Genomic DNA, 18,668 nt, shown 5'->3' with positions numbered 1-18,668 from the left:
TCAAAACATTTTTTGCATGATATAACATGGCCACAGTATAAACCATAAAAGGCAAGTTTGGTCTGTTACGAAAATGTTTTTTCTGTGGTGTCACCCGGTCCTCACACTGGCTGCCGTCTTCTTCAGTCCATGGTCTTGTGTCACCGTCTAAGCAGCCTCTTATTAATAGAAGTTGCAGCCCTGAAATGAGCATGGTCGGAGGATTGTTTCTCCAATTAGCTAAAGATTGTGTTGCCCTATTAAAGAGGAGCAACATGCTTCTGTCATCGTTTCTCATGTGTTAAGCAACAATCATGAATTATGCATGGTTCAACATAATACCACGTCAACACATTTGTCATATCACACAAGCATAAAAGCTGCATGAGGCGGAAGATGCTGCTATCACACAAGGTTCTCTGGACCTCTGTAAGCTGTCGGGCTCCAGTATATGATGAGCTCCATAGTTGTCCTCAGCTGGGGAACAGCTGAGCGGATCATGGCTAATGCTCATGTGTAACGCTGTGTGTGTCTTTGTCAGGTCTGGTCACCTCCTTGTCCGAGAGCTGGTACAGCCTCCTCCTGGACCTGCAGAACCGCCTCAACAAGGTCATCAAGAGTGTGGGGAAGATTGAACACAGCTTATATCCTTGTCCTGAACCTGGAGCCGCCTGAGAGTTTTCTTTCAGTCGACATCAGCGTCTTCCCTCCGACTTCTAATAGAGCACATTCATCTGCTAGATTCACGTTGTTTTTTTTTTCGTTTTTTTTAATGTTAATGGCCGTTTTTGCGTACAACATCAAAATTTCATGAGTACGAGGAGAGATGAGGTTGATAACCAGGGCGTCATAAATGATGTCAGCTCCTGCAGACAGCTGCTGATCCTCATTATTATTCCTGATGTTTGTTTTCTGCTCCCAGCATCACTTACCGTCAGACATTCATCCAACACCCGTAATGAGAGTGATGTGGATTTGTTCCGGTTAATGTATGTTGGGCCCCTAGGCCATCGTTTCTGTTGATAATAGAAGGAACTGTCTCAGCCTCCTGGAGGAATTAGCTAGACATCTCTCTTCTGTTGTCTCTGCAACATGCTACTGATGACTTTTACGCAGCGTGGACATTAAAGAGTGATGTTACTGACTTTGTTATCCTGCTGCAGGATGAGGCTCAGGTAGTGTGTCAGTAATGTTGGAGGTCAGTTGCTGAGTTTAGCAGCCGATGTGTTCAGTGTGATGTGTTCAGAGACCTCTCACCCCAGGTGTTATTTCTTTAACCGGCGTTCACCTGGAGGTCTTTCCACACGGAGCGGAAAACGGAGCAGGCAGCCGGATTCATCGATGGCGATTTGATCGAGAGTTTTCTGGATCTGGGTCAAGCCAAGATGCAGGAGGTGGTCAGCACTCTTCAGGTCAGCACCCATGCTTCTCTTCTCTGCGTCTTTTCAGATGTTTTTCTCTGCTTACATGTGCTGATTCAACTGCTAGTGCTAAACCTGTGCAGATATGAGCTGTTGAGTCAGGAATTCATATGTTGTTGGCATGAAAAAAATCATGTGTGAGATGGGAGCACTGGTCGAGTCAGTCCTCCTCTGTTACATTCAACTTATTTTGATGGCTGTTTGCAGTTGTATCAGGCTATTTGACCCAAAAAGTTTAGAATCTGAGGAGCCACACCCAAAGCTGGACAGAAACCCATTTGATCTTCAAGCAGTTGCAACGTTAATGGACATGACTGCTCAGCTGCAGCACACAGAGCAAAAGCAGGAGAAGTAGCTGCCGTAAACAGACTCTGACTCAAGTCAACCATGTCTCATGACTACAGCTGGCTCGGCATTGTTGCTTCTTCTCCCAAATGACTCCCAACAAGTCCTGTTGTCCAGCTGGTCCGTGATCAAACTCCACATTGATCAAGTCTAAACTGTTCTTGTGTATTTCACCTCAGTGTTTCAGTCACATTCAGGAGTTCCCACATTAGCTTCACCAGATCCAATGGTCTCTTGTGAAGCCACATGCAGCCGCACTCGTCGCATTTCAGTCTGATATTGGAAGATGCATTTGAGAGTCATGAACAAAGCCAGGTGCATTGTGGGAAGGGGAGTGGGAGAAATATGTGGTTACTTTTCCAACACGCGGCTTGTAGATGTCGTGGGATTGGAGAAACACGCACCAGCTCTATTTAAATGTGTAACTGTGTAAATGTGGGACTGCAGATCGATGACGGCAGCGGAATGAAGCGTGAGGCCACTGTGGACGAGGTCATTAAGATTGTGGAGGAGCTGACCAGGATCCACTAGCTGAAGAAGTGGAGATCTCCAGGGACATCCACGTGGGAGTTCCACAGCCTGCAGAATTGTAAATAATTATAAATAAGCAGTGTGAGCATGTTCGTCCTTCAGTTAACAGTCATTTTTCAACTGTTGAAGATGCGGTGCAAAGTGTTTCATTCTTCAGTGAGATAAGTGAGTAAAGCATTCTCCATCCAAGTCAGAGTGACCGGCCGTCGGTCGGAGTGTGTGCGTGTGTGTGGGTGCGTGCACGCGCCTTTTGGATACCTGAAGGTTATCAGATCCTTCCCCGCTGTTTGTAATGTGTCAGAATCACTTTTATGCCTGGAGATGAGTTTCACCATGTACACGCTACAACTTTGGGAAAAAAAAAACGACATAGATTTTTAGGTATTTTGTCATTGTGATTTCTTTTATTTGAATAAAATTTACTTTAGTGTCACCAAGTTGAGTGTTTTGTTTCCCTTTGACCGACAATAATATTCTATCACATTACTGAACCTGATGGTGGGATCTGTTTTCTGCACTAAACTGAGGAATTAAGATGAATTACAGCAATTATTTGGGTGTGTTGACCCCCAAGTGTCCAAGACTGTTTTACATCATTATCATTTAGAAGGCAAGTGTTTCTCTTTACCTTCACCCTTATTCCTGAACAGCCACTAAGATTCGATCTGGAAGCAGGACTCTGAGTCACTTGAGGAGAAAGTAGGAGCCTGGTCCTGTCAGCTCGAGTCCTCTTGGTCCTCTGTGCGATTAATCTTGTGTCCAAAAGTCTCAGCTAATAAATCAATTATGACAGACACAGATAGTGTTCATTCAAGGTCAGATGTAAATTCTAGGACGTAAACATGCATGGTAGCTGAATGCTATTAGCATGCAGACTTCCTAGTTTATATTTTTCATTACCTGCCTTTGGCAGTTAGATGGAGGCGCAAAGAGGAGGGCAACAAGGTTCTTGTCGAAATGTTGAGAAAACATTCTCCTCTCAGCCGCCGCACACACACACACACACACACACACACCGTCATCCATCTGCTGGTCATATATACCCTGGGAAAAGAGGTTCAGGGACACACAAGGCATATATATATATATATATATATATAGAGAGTTTGAAATCTTGTTAAGGCCGTACTGTGAAAACGTCAGTGGTGTCACACTCCTAAATCTTTCTGTAAATAAGACGCGTCATTATTTTTCATGCATGATCATTTTTGCCGTTTTGATGCGACCGCAAGTCCTGCTTCTGCACCAGACGATGAATCACGAGAGCAGTTCTCTGGCAACAAGAAAGCCGCGGATGCTAATGTAATCCTTTTCTGTCTCTTTATGGAAAACACTTTTATGTATTGCTGTAAATACCTCGTGTGACAAATAGCTAAATATAGTATTTGCCTGAGGTGTCGCATAGTTTTGAACACGCTGGGAGAAGCCACTTGGGTGGTGAAAGGTTCCCTTACAAAACAGGCTTTACAGTCTCTGTCAAAATAAACGGCTGCTTGAAGCCAGCGGGGCGTGAAACAAATCTCTGCCGCTGCAAAAGTAGGTGATGAGTTCAGCTGGCTGCTGCTGTCCTGTCTGGGTCCTGTTGCGTTGGATTTCTCTACATGACATTTATCATCCTGATAGTCAAGCGGAAGTCAATTGTTTGGGCGATTGAATATTCTGTCCTGAAACAAGGCTGCTGTGTAACAAGATCTCTGGAGGATTCAGAGAGCAGATCCACGGCAGCTCTGATCAGAGCTAACAACTTCACTGCAGCAGTAGCTCACATCAGTTTTGCGAATCTCTCCGTTAGGCTTGAGAGGAATTTAGACCTGCTCGTCCCCCGCTTCATTTCACATCTGCCTCTGTTCCTCAACTGATGTGCTCCTTTATCTTCAAAAAAAGGTAGTGTCCCCTGCAGGGGCCTGGCCCTTCTTTCACTCAGCTAGTGTTTGGAAAATAACTGGCAGTAAGGCAGGACAATAATGAGATCAAGGAGAGTTTTCTCCGCCTCTGGGTTCAGGTTCTTGAACCCAAGACTGAGTTTGAACTGATATTGTAAACCTGCTGTTGGATCACCAGTTTATTACTGTTGCAGTACACTTTGAGGCTACCACACCGCGACTGAGTTTAGATGTAGACAAAACCTTTCTGGAATATATGACGCGACTGATAAGAGCAGGTCCGGAGGAAGCGGCTGTGGTTGTGCTCCTGTCAGCTGTTAGGTGGATCTGCCACTCTCCTGTTAATAAAGAATACATGTTGCGATGCAGACAATGGAAATTAGCTCAACATGTTTGACATGAACTTTATCCGTGCATTCTTAAGTATGTCACAGTTGGGACTTCCACAACTAAAGACAGGATATAATTTTTCTATTTTTCACTTTGCTATTTTGCGAAAACTCCCCCTTCACACTACAATGAATTCATTTTCGTAAATGTTTTAACTCAAAACTGCAAAAACGGTCATTTGGACTGACCTGTCCAGATTGAATGGAAGGTGCCCTGGCTCCACCTCTCTGCTCTCATTGTACTGAGAAAAAGCAACGCCAGATCACATACCCCACCTTTAATGACTCAACGTTTCTGTGGCCCAAACTCCGTCCTTCTGCAATCCATGACAATGACAACCTCAACATGATGGAAACACTATTGGTCAGAGCTCTCACCTGCACCCCACAGGTGTATGATCTGTTCAGTACCAGCGCCGTCAACGGGTCTCTCTCTCATCCAGAAGTCTCTTCCCTTCACTGACCAAGATGGTTGTGTGAGTCAAAAGGATTGAGAGTCAAAGCACATACATTTTATTCAATGTTTAATACAAAAATAAAATGCCATTCCGGAGCCTACTTGGGCGGAAGTAACTATAATATTCCCTTCCTTTTATCTGGTGGCTGCTGCGGCCTGCAACCTTGCCTCATTGCAGAAAGCATGGTGTTTGACTCCCTAATCAGGGCTGTAGCTTATGAGTTCATTAGTGTTGCAGTCGAGTCGGAGAAAAGAGCGAGACACATACACACACGACAGGACTCATTACCTTTGCCAAGGAGGTTATGTTTTCAACTGCAGTATTTTGTCTGTTTTCAAAATAACTCGACGAGATATGGCTGGATTTGCATGAAAATTCCAGGAAACGTGACTCAATTTCAGGAGCGGTCCAGGTCACTTTCAGCCACCAATTCAGGCTTTCAGTACCCAAGTTAAACACACTTTCAGTGTCTCATTACTTCTCGGTGGTCAGTGGATTTGGATTCAGCGCTCTCACCACCACAGGTTCGATTCCCGGTCTCAGAATAAAGGATTCTTTATTGGCGGAGGTGCACACTCTCTGAGTGCTTTTCTTAGTTATGTGTTACAACAACGTTGGAATTACAGCTATCTCGCCTTTGGTCCAGGTGACAGTAAAAGTTTGAGGTTGTCTCGTAAACTGTCCACAAATAAAACACTCTACAGAGTGCTGTTTCTTTCAACCTTCTTGTGGTTGATCCTGCCAGTCTCACTACATCCTGGTGAAACTTTGAATGGCTTCTCTTCAGTTGCTGAAGTGACTTCCTTCTCGTAGTCTATTCATTCTGCTATTGTTTAATTTGTCTTTGTGTGGATAGAAATATTTTAACACTAATACAGGCATTAGGGCCGGATAGTACCAAAAACTTTTGCTGCAACCGAGTGAGATTTTTCCACGAGAATATCTTGCTGCGATATATTGAGGGGGTGACAGGTGAATGCTCTGTTCTGCCACTTTTCCTGCTGCCGCTCCATTGAAATGGGGCTGTAATTTTCCCAGTCAGCTAATTGGCTGTGAGTTTGATGGATGGGGAATTTGCTCCGTTTCACCTCTCCGGCCGCTCGCTGGCGGAGCAAGGGCAAATCCAATAAAATTGGACGCCCCAACCGATGAAGGAAATATTCAAGTGGAGGACTAATGGAACATATCGCCATCACCATCCGGCTGCACCGTTTTAACATAAATGCTCTTCAAACATTTCCACGTGGCCGAGCGGCTCATAGTGTATTCATTTATCTGCTTTGTACTGTTGTGAGGCAAGGTGCAGCAGGGAAGGGTCCCGCTCTAATGAGCACTATTTTTATTTGTTCTGCTCTGTTATGTTCTCATTTACATGTCAGAGAGAGGAGCTTCACTTCTCGCAGGGTTTAATCAGCGGAAAAGATGTTGCTTTGTGCGTCGACACTTGAGCCGCAGTCACATCTAAGCTCCACCACTCTACTCTGTTGAGTGAAGTGCATTCATTTCCCGGCGTGTGTTTTGTCGGCAGGGTCGCTGAGGTTGAGGTCCTCGGCAGGAAACACTTGACTGTGACTAACAAGACGTTCACGCACGTCTGCGCCTTGTTTTATTCCGATTGTTAGTTGGAAATGTGAGGAGGCAAATGAGCCTCCGTTGCTCCTCTGCTGCTAATCCACCCACAGCCGCAACTTTGGTGCGTGTCTAGTTGTCAGTGTATTTGGGAAATGACAATGTGTCTGCCTTGATTGAGTTAATCCTTTTTTCCCCCCCAAGTGTTGATTGCTCTCGGGGGATTCGGGAGCTTCTTTGATGCTCCTCCTCCACGCTGTTCTGGTGGGTGCAGTTAAACCTCTCCAGTGTTCTGTTCTAATGACCCACGGTTCATGCTTCAGCGGGTGGTAACAGTCAGATGGTGAGAATCGATGCCTGTGCTTCCTGCGAGTCAGCGCCTCCATTATCCTCCTGGAGCTCTACATCAACACCCTGCTCTTGAGGCCTAAAGCCGTGGCTCGGACTCGCGCAAGAGTTCGAGGCTTGTCGTTGGCTTGTTTCAATTTCTCAAAAGTGCATCGGTCTGAAGTGGCTTTTGATTGTGTTTTGAGGACTTGAGAGTTCAAGCGCGCTGGAGTTCCGTCTATTAGTTCTGTGCTTTGTAGCGCGCGCTGACAGGGCTGAATGAGAACATGGCACCACAGGAAGTAATTGGTCGGCAATTGTTACAGTATCCAAAAACGTGTGATCAACCTTTCTGTGGACCCATTATTATTTCCACTGAACATCTTTCCTGAAGTTTCTGTATGTCCCATGAGCAGGGATTTATATTACATGTTCTTCTGATGGCTGTGAGAAAGATGATAACAATGCTTGGGATGAAACCTGAGCCTCCCACAGTTGGACAATGGACACAAACCTGTGTGTAATGGAACAGTTAACAGCACAGCTACAGCTGAAGACTCCAATCTGCAAGAGAAGATGGGGACCAGTCTTTACTCTTGTTGGAGATGGAATTGTATTGTAGCACCTAATTGTGTTTTTTTTATCATTGTAATCACATAGATCATATTGTAAATTTAGGCCCAATGTCAGAATTTCACTTACTTGTACATTGTCTATTTTTGCTTTGTTTTGTGTTTGTTTTTTTCAGTAAAGTCAAAGAATATTTTCCCCTGTGTTTGATGCGTCTGGTCATGGAATTCGTTCTTGCTGTGCCGCCACTCCAACCTGACATGAAGGATAAGGATGTTTTCCTGATTTAGATGGCATCAAAACATCATGAAAGACCCCCATGTTTATGCAAACAAGTCCACTGAGGTCAAACAAAGAAGCATCCATTGTTGACAAACACCTTGGTTGAGTAATGTAAAAGGGTGGCCTTTATCGTTTACGTTCACGGCTGCTCTTGTGGTAACTCACTGAGTGGTTCTTTCAGTCACAGCTCGACAACAAATGCTAATGTGCTAGCTTTTTAAACCTTAAGGTCAACATTCATAGAGATCAAAGGACAGAACCTGGACCAGATGGCGAGGTTCGACCTTACTTCATGCAAAGAGCTACACGTGCGCAAGTCTGCAAGTGGATCCTGACAGCGTGGAGCAGAAAAGATGCACAGAGAGGCTGCACGGCTGCGGGACGAGGACAGCACGATACCGCCTTGAAATGAAAGTGACACTGAGAACACAGATGAAAGATGAAAGAGGAAGTGTGTGATGAAGGCACTGTGAGTCGGTTTAATTCACACAGTGGGAGGGGCAGAAGCGTGAGTAGGCAGAACTGATGGGAGAGTAACTTTTTTTCTTGAGAAATTCATGGACTGGCGTCCTGTCCAGGGTGTATTCCTGCCTCTCCTGCCTCTTCCGACATTATGCGTTGCATGTTATGTGTTGACATGCAACTCTGGCGTGCAAAAGTCTGCTGTAAATGCCAGACTATACAGGGCACCGGAATATTAGCCACACCCTCTAGATTACAGAAGGAAAATAGATCTTGTTCACACCTAAGTCGTACTGGTCTATAAGTTGCAGGTGCTGTGATGCACTTGGCTTAAAAATGCACGAGGATCACTTCTAAATTACTTTGGAAAACAGGGTTCAACATCAAGACTGACTCATAAACCAAACTTGGCAATGTCCTGAAGTTGTATCATGAACTCGCCACATCTTTTATTCACATTTAGGCGCCCACGTGTCCAGAGTTCCGACACCACAGCCGATCTCAGCTGCTGCTTCTCTTCTCTGCTCTTCCAGGAGATCGGTTCTGTTGGCGGAGCTGCCGACATGCGACGGAAAACGACGCATTTTGAGCGCTTTAAGGTCAATAAATCACGCTGGATTTCATCGGTTTGAGGTGATGAGCATGACACTCTTCCGCCTGTAAAAATCCATATATTGGCTGTGTCGTTGTATAAGATGCAGGTATGGTCAAAAGTGGCAAAGCAGTATAAACTGTCAGACAGGGAGAAAAAAGTAGCAACCGAAAATATACAATACTTGAAAACAAGTGCTGCATTTTCAGTTTTAGAAGTTGTGTTTTCCTTTTTGATCATGTTTGTTCCCCAGACTGTGCTTGGGCTCTTGTCTTTCATATATGGATATTGGAGACAGTCAAAGGTTGTTCATCACTCTGGCCTGCATCACGCTTGTGTTAGTCGTGTTGAATTTGTTGCTAATGTCTCTTACACAACATCAGCCCTAACATCGAGTCCTGATTCAGGAACCTACCATTCACTGTGAGCCTGCGTTTTTACAAACTATGTGAAACCACCTTCGAGGAGGTACGCCTTGTGGCTTTTCTATTTCATAGCTGTGATGTCAAAGGTCATGCACTGTATGATAGGCACATATAGGCTGCAGGCCATGGGTTTGTCAAACACAGTGTAGTTGTAAGGTTGTATTAGAGGGTGGCACTTTCTCACAGCAGACAGGCAGTTATGGTTCTTTTATGACATTGAGTTTCTTACAAAGGCATGAACTGCGTCGGGTCCTTTGAAACAACCGAGAAAGCGCCTCTGTGTCTTGGATGTGTGATGTTCTGCTGCTCTGTTTCCACACTTGGCACCAGCACGTCTTCGCTGGAATTCCCTCTTAAACTGACGGTCTCTTTCTAAAGTGGTTGAAACTGAAGATGTAGCAGGCAAACTCCACCTCACACCCATCCAGCGCCGCAGGGTAGTTCAAGCTGAGCATGAAAAATTTAAGCAATCACTTTTTCCTGCTTTATCGCAAAGACATTGTATCGGAAGTAAGATGTCATTTTTGGGTGGGAAATATTTAGCAGGTGAAATGAAAAGGCCACTCTCGTCAAATACCCAAAAGACAGCGCTGACCCGGATAGCTGCCGTTTTAATCCCAGTTTCTCGGTGCTGTTTTATCTGTTGGCTGCACACACTGGTTCCACTTCCATATGAGAGGAGTGAAAGGTGACGGGGCAAGCGCAGGTATGTTTTATTGATCAGCCACAAGATGGGGGAGAGAGAGAGAGAGAGAGAGAGCCAGTGAACATGAGAATGAATCATTCATGATGTGGGCAGAGGCAACATCTGCTAGCATAGTGAGGTGAATCTGAGCGTAACAAGCGAGAGGCCCAGGCATTTCAGGCTCAGGGAGATGTACCCAAAACACCCCACATTCCTGAGCAGTTAAGTCAATGTTGAGGTTGAGCATGATTCAGGATGCAGATCAGCTTCGCGAGGCGTAAATAATTGATCTTTAAGGAACGATGGTCCATCATCGTTCTTTCTCTTTGAATTATTTCCTCTCATCTCCACTTTACACTTTTATAGATATGCTACAACGTTTGCAGTATTTTTATTATGAGACTGGCTCTTCAAAAGTGATCCCTTCACGCTGACAGATTCAACAAAGATCACGGCAGCAGCGCTAGCATGGTCGCCACATCACGCTGGAAACGCTCTTGTAAGCCGAGAGGGCAGCACCACATCAGCTGCAGGTTCCTCAGAAGCTTGACCCTGGAGTCAAGGAGCCAGCCAGAAGTAACCAGTGCTCCATGTTGAGGGGTTCACAGTCACACGCCTTCTCTCTGTCATTCCAAATGAAACCTGGCTAAGAGCATGGCGTGTTGTGAAACCGTGGGGCAGAGTTGAAAACAAGAAAACAAAAGGAAAAAAAACATATAAATTCTTCGCCTCCGTATTTGTTGCTTACCGCGAGTTAGACCAGAATATTTTAGTAGACACACGTGAGTTATTTAACTCCACTAATAAAATTAGTAGATTAAAAAAGATTAATAATCAGTTTATTGTTCCAGTGTTTCTTTCAGTCAACATAAAGGCCTGGACACTCACAAGCTCAAGAGAGTTGATGAGACCATTTCTCCAGGATCTCCTGCTTGTTACCTTGTCAGAGAAGAACCGACATGTCTTCATCACTTGGACAAAAAACTATTCTACAGTACAGCAAAACAGCATTTTAAATACACTTTGTTTCAACAGTTTTGCACTGTATTTCTGTTGTGTGTCATGCTTGACTATTTGGTGTTTGGTTTCAGTTATGTTTTTATGTGAAACATTTCATGACATTTGTGAGTCTGAATAAAGATTTATTAGTATTATTATTGTTATAATCCATCCATCCATCCATAAAGTTGTAAACCCACCCCATGAAACAGCAATGCTAATGGAATACAGTTGCTCATAATTTGTATTCTGAATTCATAACATTAATATTGCATGTTTTCTGTCACTCCCCAACACTGTCAAAAAAATAAAAGACAGACAGAAAGAAAAACAACACTTCTGGTGGAGCAGAACTCAGGGTCTCAGGTGGCTAAAGTTCCTAAACAAGTGGCTGTGAGCACAAAAGAAAGGTTGGTAAAACAACGGAGCAGCATCATGTTACCAGAGTGATGCCCACTGCCACGCAAAGTGAAAGAATGAGAGGGTGTTTGGAAAAGGTCTACATGGTACTGACAGAACACAATCTTAACAGTTCAATAAAACTTAAGTAAACATCTGTTTGACTGTCTCTAGCTAACTGCTCCAAAGAGTGAAGCCTAGTGAATAATTGATCCAGATGTGGTCGCTCGTGCTGCTGCACACATGAGCATCAATTCATACTAGTTACAGAGAAAGAAGTCAAACTTTGGACAAACCGTCACACAACTGTAGGTGGTGTTGAAGTCAAGACCGTGATGAATGGACTTATACTTTTGTATTCACTTTGGTGTTGGTTCCACCCACTTTATTGGTCTTGGTACCGACATGTTCTCAGGTTAGGTGGTCTCTACTTCAACATAAGTGTTGGCATGAGATGCTGGTGGATGTGATGCTGACTTGTCATTTGCTACATGGCGCCCAACGTAGGGCCCCAGCAGGAGGACACACAGACCAGCAGTGAAGGAGGGGGGAGTCGGCCCAGGCGGAGAGCTCTGTGGAGGAGCTGTGCATTTAGCATGGACGTCGCTATAGTTGGCGTGTGTGAGGCAGCATGCTCCAAATGTAGATGTAAACCAGGAGGTAGGAGGAAGACACACTCTGTCGTGTGGAGCCAGATCATATCAACACAGGCTGGACCGGCAGAAGACTGGCTGAGTTTGGTGTTGCTGTGCAGCTGGGAGGCTCGTGACAGTCTTGCCTCGCAGAGGTCAGTGGGAGACATCCGGCAATGAAGTCTAGTGGCTGGCAGCACAACAGGGCCGCAGAGAAAAATGGGGTACAAGCTGCGTTTTCACTTTCTCTGTGGCTGTGCGACGGATCATTTGCCACATGGTCTCATTTCTATTGCAGACACTTTCAATGGCATGTTCAAGTGGGGTGTGCATGTCGACCGCAGCCAGAATCGTCTAACCCAGTGGTGGATAACAATTCAATTCAAAATAACAGCTTTGAAACCAGTCTTCTGACTGGTTTAACTTTTTGATGGGTTGGAACATAAACCCGTGCTGACACCCACGTTTGCCTCCCGTGGTGTAAGCATCAAACGTCCTACGTGCCTGTCACTGTTAAGCTTTCTACCAATTTACTTACTGCCACTTGGAGGTCCAATAAAACGTAATATTTGACTCATTCATCTTCGCAAATAACTTTTCAGACTTTTTAATGGCTGCCGAGGAGCCAAAGACTCTTCTCCAAAGGTCCCGGCTGAAGGAAGGCAGGACGGAATGTTCCGAGGATAATAATTAGAATGTCAGACAGGCAGGTCACAAACCCAAACTTTCTTGCTGTGCTTATCTTGAATTGGCTGAAACATTTTCTCATCTGGGAAACAGTTGTGTAACAATGTCAGGTGTGAGCACCCAGCGTTCTCTCACTCTCACAAGAGCCGAGGTGTTTCTTTTGACATGTTGGGAAGTTCATCCCCTCTCCAGAAATGTTCCCTCATAATCACGTCTGAGCAACTTCATTATTGTAGCCACGCTCACCCTGCGTTTAGCTGGCGTTTATTAATGTGCACACGGGCCGTGAAATGAACTCGGAAGTGTTTGTTGAGAGAGCAGATGTAGCGACAGGATCTGCATGTGATGGCTTTAGTTCACAGTTAAGGTGAAACACAATTATACAGTTGAGGGTGTTTGAGTGAAGAACAAGAGGTGATGGCACTAACAATTTGCGTCATTAGCAAAGCAGCAGAGTCAGTCACAGTGAATAAATCCATGTTCTTCCACATGTTCCCGGCTCTCAGGGGAAGCCAGGGAGTGAAGCCAATTCCCAGCTTCATCTGGGAAGCCGCGGACGTGCCTAAGTGTCACTGAATTACCAACGCTTCTCTCTGGACGGCGAAGTCAATGCCTTTATGAGCTTCGACAAATTCCCAATAGTGAGTCACGCTCTGTAGAAGGTGCTGGAAAATGACGCTCTGCAGGAATCAATTACCCTGACAGAGGTGATGAGGGCGGGTTTATAGACCCAGTGGGATGGACCAGAGTCGCAGGTTCACAAAGGGTTTGGTTCTCAGAAGCTGTTACAGCCACTTGTGAGTAGCAGTCGAGGGTCATCTTTCAAGGTCAGTCCAATCCCTCAACACTCTAAGTGGAAATTACATTTAGGTACATGGGAGACAAGTCAAATCGATATCCAAGTGGGTTTGTTCTGTGTTCCGGTTGCATTCCTGTTCTAACGCTTAAAATTCCATCGCTGCTCCGCGTGAATTATCTATCCAGTTGCCTCTGACCCTCAGACCTCTATGGATCTGTTCCTGTCTGAAGGTGAAGCTGTGGGAATGAGAATGAGCCCCTCTGAGTGCATGAAAGGGAAACCACTGAAATGCTCTCTCCGAGAGGTTTTCAAGGTTCGGGCAGGTTCTCGAGTGAGGGGACAATGAAATATTTGCTGACCCAGAACTCTGTATTTGCTGACCCAGAACTCTGATTTTGTATTAGACTCCTCTGTCAGGGAATAAATCTCGGATGTAACTTGTTGGTTTCTTGGTAGTCATTCTCACGATTAAACGGACGCGCGAAAATACACGGGAGGTGTATTTCCAACAAGTCAAGCAAGGGTCTGAGAGTCAGAAGAATCATCTCAGGAAAACTACTGTTTAAAATCAACCAAATCACTATATCACTTCCAGCTGGGCAGGTGGTCAGCGTTTTGGCTGACATGAATGATGAAAAAACTACTAACACTGGCTTTTTTTTTTAATGTTTAATCTCAAACAGCAGAGCCAGAGTCTCGCACTCGTACCTGCTGGCGGCTCAAGGGGCTCAATGACATTTGAGGAGAGAAGCTGATAAAACGCTGATGGAATCTTGTGTATTTGAGCCCAGGCTTGAATGTTAAACAGGCAGGAGCGAATGCTCAGGAACAAAACAGGAAGCAATTGAAAGGCGAGGGAGCACAAGCAACAAATCAGCTGCGCCACAAAACTTGCTCTACGTGACTCCTGGAGTGAAATAATAAAGATCAGGGTCAGTTTTTCTCACGACGCCTCTGCAGTGATCCCTTTGTTTATTCTTATTATCAGGGTATCACAGTGTCCAGTCTCCAAGGGGAAAGATGATTCCAATTATACAGCAGTGGAGGAAAGAGGGATTTAATCACTGTGTCTGTGGTAATGAAGCTCCTCACTGCGGCTGCTGCTATTTTAACCTCAACGTGCAGGACGTCTAAATTGTAATAGCCTTTTCTATTTCTAAAATATTTTGAAAGAAAAAAAAACATTTTTTGAAATATAATGTTTAGACGTTATAATCACATACTTTTATTTCATTTTTTTTTAAATGAAAATAACATCAAAGAGTCGCTCCGGTTCCGTCATGACACATGGTTTCATAAAGCCATAACATTTATTACACACCGTCCCAGGAGACATGCAACTGCAACACTCCACATTTCCTCAGCATCAGCTCTGGTTTTTGAAACACACACACACACTTAAAATAATTTAAACGACATTTTTAAAAAAGGGGTTCGGTTACATATCTTTATACATGTTCAATACTGCGTGGTAAAATGCATCACAGAAATAAGCGACATAAAGCAAGAATCAAGGAAACAACGGAGGTATAAATACAGACACTGTGCTTGTTAGTCAGAGAGCAGAGGAGCTGGTGTCACTCCAGAAGAAATGCCAGAGTGGGAGCACGTCCCGGGAGTTAGAGTCTGTCGTGGGGGGGAAAGAGAAGCAGGGCAGGAGAAGGTTTACATCTCTTCCTCTAAGAAGGATCCAGGAGCGGTGAGGTGCAGCGACGTGGCGCTCTACGCGTAGAAGGTCTCTACTTTTACTGCCTGACAGAACATGGTCATGGAGAAGACCAGACCCAGGATCTGCATAAACACACAACACGTTTCCGGTTAAAGCCTGAGCGAATATACATTTTTACTTTTCATCTTCAGTTTTACACCGTGTCCCATTTTGAACCCAGTAAACCATGTAATATGTATCTCAGACTTTTCAAACTGTTAAAACTTGCAGAAAAGTTTCTGCGGACTGCAGAGTGCAGCCACTGAAACAAAACTTCACACTTATTAGACAGACTCTGTCATGCTGCGAGGAAAAACGGTCAGACTCCTTCCAAAGAACAATCTTTGACTTCTGTTGCTTTGTGAATCGTTTTCTCTCTGCGTTTCCTGTCAGGGGCTGCCACTGTAAGCCAGCATCCTCCACCTCTACCTATCCTGTCCTCCTTCCTCATCACAACTATCATTTTCATATCCCTCTTCACCACATCCATGAACATCATTGGTTGCCCCCCTCTTCTCCACTCATCCGGTATCTCCATTCTTTGTCCGACATGTTCCCTGTCTCTCCTCTCCATCTGTCCAAGCCTTCTAGCCTCTCTAGCTTCACTTGCAAACGTCTTCATATTAGCTGTCCGTCTTATAATCGGGTTTCCTCTCTGATTCACTCACAATGAAGGACTCTGCAACTTCTCTGCTACTTGTCTTTGTGTCAGACCTACTACGCCTAGGTATTTCTACTGTACTATTTTGTAGTGATATACTGATCTTCTGTCCTCTTCTCTCCAGCTCACACCTCCACCTCCGATTCCCACTATTACTATATCATCAGCAAACATCACAGTCCATGGAGACTCCCCCCTAACCTCATCATTCAGTCCGTCCATAAAAATAGAACCAAGAAGAGCTTATACGATATCTTGAAGCCCTCCGTCACCACTCCTTACCACAGTCTCACTGTCCTCATACATATCCTGAACAACCTTCACATACCTCTCTGGTGCTCCTGACTTCCTCACACAGAACCCCCATTTCCTTTGAAGGAATTCTGCCACACTCTCCAGGTCAGCAAACACTTGCTTGCATAACATGTTTCTTTGATGGTTAATGAAAACTAGTAGTGTTCTATATGTTGTATCCTACTTCTACCTCATGCCAGGCTTTGGGTGTCTGAGTGTCTGCAAAACATGGACGCCTGATTGTCTATCGTAGCTTGGCTGTTAGGTTCCGTGTCTTGTCTGTGCTTTTATTTTGTAACTTCCTGTTTTCCCGGTTCCGTGTTTCCTCCAGCTTTGTGGCAACGCAGCTGGAACTCATTCCGCTAATCAACACCGGCGAGGATGTCTACCATGGAGTTCCAGTCTGCTTTGCCAGATGGTCCGATTTCGAGTCTGATGGTAAAGTCCTCTCTCGTTTGATCTTTTCACTTGTGACCCTGTTTATATTCTCTTGTTTGCTCCGCGTTCTCCTCCTCACTCTCTCGCCTGTTCTCTCTCTCTCTTGCTCTTCTCTCTCCTCCGCGATTGGCTGTGTGTGAGTGTTTGTTTACTCGTCTTTTTAGTTCTACCGTTGTGGTATTTATTTCTCGGGATTGTGTGTGTGGTTAACCACTACAGAGTGTCCGTAGTTTTGCATTAGCCTCATGAGAGTTGCGCTTCTCAGTTGTCCCCGTTTTCAGCCTTGTATTTCTTACACCTGCTTTCTGTTTCAGGTTTATCCCCTCATTTCGTGTCGTGTCGACTTCTGTTCTCCTTATTGTTTATTGAAACTGGGTTAACTGCTAACCTCGCTTGTCCGAGTCCTCTGTAAGTTTTCAGCCATTCTGCACTTGGGTCAGACTACTTCAGCAAACATGACATTGGCCACCAGATGCCACCATATACCGGCGTCATCTCGCGGCCAAGCTGCGGTCGAGAATCGGGCGTCCTTTTTTTCATGTTTTGCAGACGCCCAGACGCCCACCTAGCTAAAACCCTGCCTTTATGCCCATGAGTGTAGTGGACACATTTGACACATTTAATCGACTTCTGCCTTACAAACAGTGCCACCTATTGCCGACCACACTAACCTGCGCTTCCCATTCAAATCACAGCCTGGCTCATTAAAGGAGCGGCTGGAGAGCAGGACGCTGCCGTCTGCATATTCATCTCTCTCTAATTAGCACTCATGGCGGCCGCGGGCCCTGCTGCTTCTAATTAGGAAATGTTTGCTATAATACAAATCTGACTGTTTATACCACCACAGTGGCCGTCCTGAAGTACGAACACCGCATCGACCCGCGCGTCAAGACTGGGAGCCGTGAGCGGCTGACGTCATTTGGGACCCGCCAGTGTTGAGATGAAGTATGAGGCCATCAGAGGGTGCTCAACAGCCGCCCAGGACTTTCTTTGTTATGGAGCGTTGCAGCTTCAACTTCCCCGAGTCAGAACTAAATGAGACCCTGAGCTGATCATATTATTGGGCCTTGTATCTAACACAGAGATACAGTACGTCTGTGGCTCACTTCTCTGTAACACAGCAATAATATTGCTCGAAGAATGCCGACGTGAGTGTAACAAAAGTGTCTCACAGATGAAGATTGATCGATCGACAGACCTGACAGACTTGGATCAAAACACAAATACAGAGAAATGACTTGATTTTTTTTTTCTGAACTGGTGTTTTGGTTTACCTGTGTGAGGGCTGTGCATAGAGCAAAAATCCAAAGTGCCACCAGGTTTTCATTCAGCCAGTCCTTGACTCGCTCGTAGCACGGCTGCAGGGACACAGACACACAGGGAATGTCACGCAGACGTATTGACTGCAGCTACAATAGATCAAAATCCTCCATGACTGAAGGCAACAGATTTAGGCGACATGTATGTTGGATCATCGAAAAACTTGAGGAAAGCATACACAGACTCTACCATAAAACTCCTGTTTGTTGACTCGACACTTTTCATAAACAACATGTAATGCAAAATGTAACATCAAAGGGGAAATAAAACAGCTGCAGCAAGGGCCCCCACACTCCCACACATTGATTGTAAATGGAACAACATGCATGCATGTTTGTTTTTCTATCCTTGTAGGGACAGTGTCAGGTTTCTCATTGCCATAATGCTTAATCCCCAGCCTCTCACCCTCAACAAGGGTAGTTTTTGGTCAAGATTTGGTCCCCACAAAGTAGGATAAACAGCGCCCCCACACACACATTTGTTGTATACACACACACACACGTAACTTAAAAGAAATAAACAATTCTTAAAGCTTCATAACTAAGTATATCATCCAAACATGAAGGCAATATGAGCTGACGAAGCTTGGAATGTGTTGGCGGACAAGCGTGATGAACCTCCGGCGTTCGCCCGGTGTGTGTGAATGGATGGACGCGTGTAAAGTGCTCTGGGTGCTGAGTAAGCACGGGGAAGCATCATGTGAGTAACAGCAGGAGTCCACCTTTGGGCGCATAATGTAAACAACCACTCAAAGCTCTGGGCAACTCAAGGCCCATTGATGCTCAACATCACGTACAGATCCGGATTCAGACG

General features: G+C 45.0%; 2 protein-coding genes across 5 annotated transcripts in view; one reads left to right on the top strand and one right to left on the bottom strand.

Annotated features, from left to right (window-relative positions):
• ddb1 (damage-specific DNA binding protein 1) overlaps positions 1-3,135 on the top strand; it is a 30,346-nt gene extending 27,211 nt beyond the window's left edge. Inside the window, exons 25-28 of one of the 2 annotated variants that reach the window (XR_008414514.1) lie at positions 521-623; positions 1,268-1,391; positions 2,193-2,334; positions 2,406-3,135. Coding sequence is in view for 1 of the 2 variants with exons in the window: in XM_053864745.1 (XP_053720720.1) it covers positions 521-623; positions 1,268-1,391; positions 2,193-2,276 (311 nt within the window). In the remaining variant the exon portion in view is untranslated. Of the gene's footprint in view, positions 1-520; positions 624-1,267; positions 1,392-2,192 lie in introns of both variants that reach the window. The other variant, XM_053864745.1, reaches the window with a different exon arrangement.
• A 10,925-nt stretch (positions 3,136-14,060) lies between these two features.
• tspan4a (tetraspanin 4a) overlaps positions 14,061-18,668 on the bottom strand; it is a 168,438-nt gene continuing 163,830 nt past the window's right edge. For 2 of the 3 annotated variants that reach the window (XM_053865806.1, XM_053865807.1), the window contains 2 exons: positions 17,810-17,893; positions 14,061-15,225 (listed from right to left, as the gene is read on the bottom strand). In XM_053865806.1, coding sequence (XP_053721781.1) covers positions 15,157-15,225; positions 17,810-17,893 — 153 coding nt within the window. In that variant the 3' untranslated portion in view covers positions 14,061-15,156. The remainder of the gene's footprint in view (positions 15,226-17,809; positions 17,894-18,668) is intronic. The other variant, XM_053865805.1, reaches the window with a different exon arrangement.

Source organism: Synchiropus splendidus, chromosome 5 (genome assembly GCF_027744825.2).
Source record: "Synchiropus splendidus isolate RoL2022-P1 chromosome 5, RoL_Sspl_1.0, whole genome shotgun sequence".
Lineage (NCBI taxonomy): Eukaryota > Metazoa > Chordata > Actinopteri > Syngnathiformes > Callionymidae > Synchiropus > Synchiropus splendidus.
Note: the sequence above shows the minus strand (reverse complement) of the source record. Positions and strands in the feature narration are given on the sequence as shown.